Consider the following 6,000-nt stretch of genomic DNA (forward strand, 5'->3'; position numbering starts at 1 on the left):
TTCGCTCGTCGCCTACATGTCATACCGCATGCGAGCGACGACTTCAAGCGACATCTCCCCGGTGTTGCCGGTATGAGGGCAGCAAATATGTGCCGAAACTGGCGTGACGCGTGCGTTATTAATTTAAGGTGATGTGCTTTACTGTAAAGAGTAGCACAAATATTTCTAAAGGTCTTGCACTAGGTTCTTATCCTTGCACGTATCAAAATTAAGTAGTTTGCTCGTTCCGTGTGAAAATCAGTAGTACTTGACTGATGTACATCCTGTTCCGTCTTCGCGCTATTGGCTAGTCGCTCATAGCACTTCCGGGCGACGAGCAACGAACTCTAGATTTCCAGAACCGGGCGATCGAGCAACAAGAACAAGCGATCTGCTCGCGCGACGGCCCGTTTCGTTGCTTGAAGCCATCGCTCGCTTGCCACCATCGCGCACAATATTGCTCTCATGCGGTTTGGGCTTAACAGAAAATGTGTGGACAAAATTACACTTCAAACAGCACTGCTGCTTTGGCATCAGAAAGTTTTCTGCCTGCCCCCACACTCACCCAGCTTCCAAGGGTTGTTCTTGCAGGTCAGGTACCACATGTAGAAAGTGTTTTTGGTGCGTTCCGACATGTCGGCGATGTCGCCGCGGAAAAAACGGCTCACGTACGCCTGGCTGAGCTTGGTCATCTCGGCGATCATCGTCTGCTTGATGTTGTAGCGCATCACGAAGTTGCGGATCTCTGACAAGATGGCTGCCTCCCCCTTCCTACAACAACAAAGGCCGCACGGCCGCGATCAGACAAAAGCCGCAGCAGCAGCGGACGACGACTTCGCCGCAGACGACACAAGCGTAGAAGACGCACAAGAAGATTGCACGATGAAAGCAGCCCCTGTTGGAACTGATGGGATGTTCACACCAGGGCGTTTGGCCTCGGCTGCAACCCCACTGTGCCAGTTACATTTGTCTGTCCGCACTTCTCAGCGACACAAAGCGTGCATGAAATGAGTGGCAGGTCATCTACAGTTCAGGCAGCATGCAATAGTAATTAGTGATCGACTGTATGTCTCGAAGCAATATAGGGCAATAAGGGATGCTCCAGCGGAGGACTCCAGATTAAGTTTAATTACTCGTGTTTTTAATGTGCACCAGAGGCTTGGTAAATGAGCATTCTGTCATTTTGCCACTATCCGAATTTTGCTGCCATGATACGTGTCGAACCTGTAACCTTGGGCTCAGCATTGTAATGCCAGTGAACCCATGCAGCATACAACACGGGTGTTCTTTCAGAGTAACGATGATGAGGAACAGCGAACTAGCCTATACTAGTAGAGTATTAGTTCCAACCATGATTGGCATACTTAAGATTGCCATTAACGAAGAAAATCCAGACTTCATTGAATTTCACGCCCAACCACGAATGATATCGAGCTGATGTATGAATTTTAAGGAAGTATTTTCATACTTCCTCATACTTCTGAGGACATCCCTGTGTGAACAAACCATTAGGGGAGTATGAGGGGAGGGTTTCAGGAAGCAGACAACACTGTACTGCAGTTCTGACAATTCAGCAAGCAAAGAAAAACATCTATAGCAGCATAGGCAACAGGGCATGGAACAGCCGAGAAAGGATTGCTGCTGCCACATGTAACATAAATAGCTTAATGTTTCTATGCAATACATTGAAACGCAACTGTTAGCCAAAAATACTAGTTAGTGAGATGGAATAGTTTCAGAGCTCAGTTTCTGCATGCATGGGTATCTCAGGGAAACTTCCCTTTTCTCTAGACTGACCTGAGTATGCTACAGTACATTAAGAAATCTTTCGAATTAAGGTTGGACCACTCATTAACTGTCAGGCTCAGGCTAGACTGGTGAATTACTCTTGCAGACGTATTTCAGGGTTCAGGCTAAACTGGCAAATGTACTCTTTTTCACAGTCCTGCTAGTCTGATGGATTACTTTTCTGGATCTAAACAAGGTGGGACACATTTTCAAATTTCATGATACACCAGTGGATTATTCTTCCAGATCACTTTTGGGTCTACGTTGCCCTTGTTACGCATTCGCTGCTCTTTCAGGTTCAGGCTAAGCTATATGCAGTATTTCAGATTCAGGCTAGCATGAAGAACTACTCTTGCAAATCCAGGCTAGAGAGGTTGATTACCCTTTTGAATTCTGGCTAGACTGGCGAGTTACCCTTTCAGCATCTTTTTTTTTTTTTTAAGTATGGCTTATATGTGGGGAAAACAAAGGTTAAGCTTACCTTCTTGATTTTCACTCCCAAACCAATGAGATCATGATGTTTGTGCAATGTCATCAATTTCACAGTATTTTCCCATATATAGGTCCCTTTTTTTTCCCCCGCACAGTAGAATGTCTACAAAAGCATCCCAGCAGTAGTCTTCATTTACTTTTGAATGCCATGTCAAGTATAAAGTAAACCCTTCCCCATTAACAAACAAACAACTCTACATTGCAAACAAAGCCGAGCCACTAGTTTTATACAATATAATGACTACTGTAATGTTGCTAGTGTGTCTTCAATGAAACCTAATAACAGCTTACTTGACTTTTTGTTACGATATAAACGTTCTCCTTTGCATCCGTTCCACAAAATCTTTTTACACTAACACAGTTCTGAAAGATTAGCTCTCACTTCTGCCAAAATATGTCTTACCCCACAGTAATCACCAAAATCGGTTCAATATTGGCACTGCCACATAGTGTACTGACACAGACTTTGATTCTGTGGTACCTTTTATCATCAAGCGTAGACTACACGCACCTTACCGTCTCCATCACTGCTATCGCCAGCACCGTCACCTTCAAGAGTACCGCCACCGATATCCTATGACCGTACTCCTCTTAAGAAATGCCTGTGGGCCATTGGAGAGTGTGAGAATGATTGAATGAATCAATGAACGAATGAATGAACGAATGAATGAAACAAGCTTGGCCACAAATTTTCCACAATTTGCGACTTTACAAAGAAACGGCATGGTAATTTCATGGCGAAATTGCTGCCCGTCTTTCGTGTCTCCCCCCCCCCCCAACGGACCAGCCGTCCCTGCCAAAAGGGGTCACTTATTTGGTATTCCAGAAGAGCAGTCGATCGACTAACCTAACTCAACTTGAAATTTTCTATCAGTCACTTTATATGTGGCACCTTGAGCAAACTGTTTCAAGATAAAGCAAGGGCACGGGTGTGCCAGTAAATGCTTATGGGATGTCAAGTATCACAACGACAGGATGCAGAAAGTGAGCTCCTATGAAGAACATTAAAGGCGGCTGCATTGTTTTTAAGGCTCTAAGCAAAGCAAGCCCGTACTGCCAGAACTGCTAGGCACGAATCACACAGCCGTACTCTACCCCTGTCCCGTCATTGTCAGGGCACTGTCATCAGTCAGGAGAGAGCTTTTCCTGGCATGTTTCTAGTAAGAAAAATGGGGGGGGGGGGCATCAGCGATGTTATAAGCCATTAAGACGTTAAGTTGCTGGTGGTCCCATTTTTGAGAAGAAACCGGTGAGGAAGTGGTCTCTCCTGACGGATGCCGGTGATGTGACGGTGCCGAGACGGGGTGGATGACTGTTGTGTAAATCAGGCCTTCGCATCTAACATGCCAATTGAGTCTTTTGGAATGCCTTGCAGCCCTCTTGTGTACCTGTCAACACCTATGCACATTCTGGAAGCAAATTCAGGGCCCCAAGTTATGCCTCGGTAAGAACTCCAATGAAGATTGACTAAGGAATCGATGAACTGAAGATTGATGAAGTTTACTGGGGATTGTTTTTAGTGCCAATGTACATATTGACGAAGCAGAGAGCACATTTAGATATTTAAGCTAATCTGAAGTTTGACCAGTGAACGTTGAGAGGGGAGCGGCCAAGAACCTTTCACATATGAGCAAAGAAGGTATAGTGTTGCCGTAACACACTGGCAAATGAATGAACAAACGATGCGAGATCCTGAGTTATATATACTGCGTTGATACATATGTGGTGATGTTCCATCGACTATCCAAACATTGAGTTTTGATTATTGGAATTAAAGGAAAGTTGAAAACCTGCCCGTCGTTGCAACGGATCCCTTTAAAATACGATAGGGTAGCTTTCGTGAGCTTAATTGAGAATTTTAGTGCGATGATGGATGCTGTAGGGACTTCCTAACTACCTTCGTGATGTCGGGTGTGTTGTCTCGGAAGCTCTGTGACATCATTCCCTCTCCACAATCACTGTCCTTGCCACAGTGAGGCGCACTGTGCTACTCAGCAATTCTATTGAACAAAAGTTGGCCCATCCAGTGTGATAAACTGATGGGCTCGAATGTGGGGTATGCCTGTCCGTTCGGTCTCACGGAAGTGCAGGTAGAGAGGCTGCAAACATTTTCACTTGCTCAAACGAGGATTGGACTTTGGACACTGTCACGGGGCTGTGAAAGCGAGCAGAGAGCTGTGGCCAGCAGCGCCATGCATAGCCAGAGAATGAAGGCTCAGACTAAGCAGAGACAGAGAAGGTAGGGTGATGGATTGAATAAATCTTACGGTGGGAGGAGTGGGTACGCTGACCTTTTCAGCTCGTCGATATCCCCCGATTCCTCCTGGAGGAATTCGTGGGGGTTCATAAGGTACTGCATGGGAACCACACCCGCGGGGTACATGTTCGACGAGGCTCCTCCACCTCCACCTCCTCCGCCACTGCCGCCATAGCCTCCGTGATCGTCGTTGCCACCCTGGGGCGACGCGTTGGCCGAGATCGGGATGATGGTCAGCTCGCTGGGCAGCTTTGCACTGCTGCTCGCGGCTGTCGTCGTCGGCGGGGAGGCCACGCTCTCGCCGTTGTGCGGGCCGCAGTCCCCCGTGGCCGAGTCGTTGGACGAGGCGTTCTGCAACTGGTGCAGAGCAGGGCACTGTCACCAGGTGTGCAGTGCACGAACAACAGTGCGTGTGAATGTACAATGGTGCAAAGACTGGACACATTGGAACGACCACTTTCTGGGTGGTGCCATAAATGACCGGCTTAATTGGCGGAAGCAGACACGGTAGGCACACACTTTGGCTATTTGCTGACCGAGTGACTCAGTGAGAAGCGAATCAAGTCTTGGGTTGGCAAATATGAATGACCTGAGTCTCACATTCACTTCATGGGTATGAGACTTGAATCAATACAATCAGTCGACTCAAGGTCACAAGACTTGAGTGAGTGTAAGAAGCAAGTCCAGCATACATGCGAAGGTTAATGAGTCTGCGTTTGGAACAAGCTGGCAGCAGCGGCGATGTCAAAGACAAACATGGCGCACCCACCTGTGGCGGCTCCCTGCTGGCCAAGAAGTTCCTGGCAGCCGCCGAAGAAGACAGCATCCCATTGTGTCCTCCCGATCCTCCTCCTCCTCCCCCGCCATGCGAGTCACCACCCCCTCCCCCACCCCCACCTCCTCCGTAGTTGGACCGCCCGCGCGGCATCAGCGCGGGCATCACGGGACAAGGCGCCGCGCTGCCCAACTCCATGTCGAGCCGATCCAGCTGCTCAAAGGCCATCATCACCTGCACCCCAACAAGACCAAAAACTAAAGTCAGGGTAGGAATTTGAATTGAATTCTGGGGTTTTACATGCCAAAACCATGATTGATTACGAGGCACACCGTAGTGGGGAACTCCGGATTAATTAACGTGCCCCCAATGCATGGGTCATGGACGTTTTTGCAATTCACCCCCTTCAAAATACAGCCGCAGTGGCCTGGATTTTCATCCCAAGACCTCATGCTTAGCAGCACAACACCACAGCTGCTAAGCCACTGCGGCAGGTAGTCAGGGTTGGGACTGCCATATCTATACTTTTGAGCCAATCCAGCTGCTCAAAGGCCCTCACCCCCTGCACTCCCAAAAGGCCAAAAAAAAAAAGGCAGAGTTGAGATTCCATTAACTGTGCTAAGCAGAATAAATAATTAAAAAGAAAGAAAGAGAAAACACGGAAATGAAGGAGCACACACACAACAACCACTGATTAACAACTACTTAT

The 6,000-nt window shown here is 47.6% G+C and overlaps 1 protein-coding gene across 3 annotated transcripts in view; it reads right to left on the minus strand.

Moving 5' to 3' along the window:
* Window positions 1-5,364, minus strand: part of LOC119431328 (homeobox-containing protein 1-like) — a 31,270-nt gene extending 25,906 nt beyond the window's left edge. Inside the window, exons 1-3 of one of the 3 annotated variants that reach the window (XM_037698811.2) lie at window positions 5,286-5,364; window positions 4,551-4,891; window positions 545-750 (exon numbers count right to left, since the gene is read on the minus strand). In XM_037698811.2, the coding sequence (XP_037554739.2) occupies window positions 545-750; window positions 4,551-4,891; window positions 5,286-5,342 (604 nt within the window). In that variant the 5' untranslated portion in view covers window positions 5,343-5,364. Of the gene's footprint in view, window positions 1-544; window positions 751-4,526; window positions 4,892-5,285 lie in introns of all 3 variants that reach the window. The other 2 variants (XM_037698813.2, XM_037698810.2) reach the window with 2 other exon arrangements.
* Between the last annotated feature and the right edge of the window lie 636 nt (window positions 5,365-6,000).

The sequence above is a fragment of the Dermacentor silvarum genome, chromosome 10, assembly GCF_013339745.2.
Source record: "Dermacentor silvarum isolate Dsil-2018 chromosome 10, BIME_Dsil_1.4, whole genome shotgun sequence".
NCBI lineage: Eukaryota > Metazoa > Arthropoda > Arachnida > Ixodida > Ixodidae > Dermacentor > Dermacentor silvarum.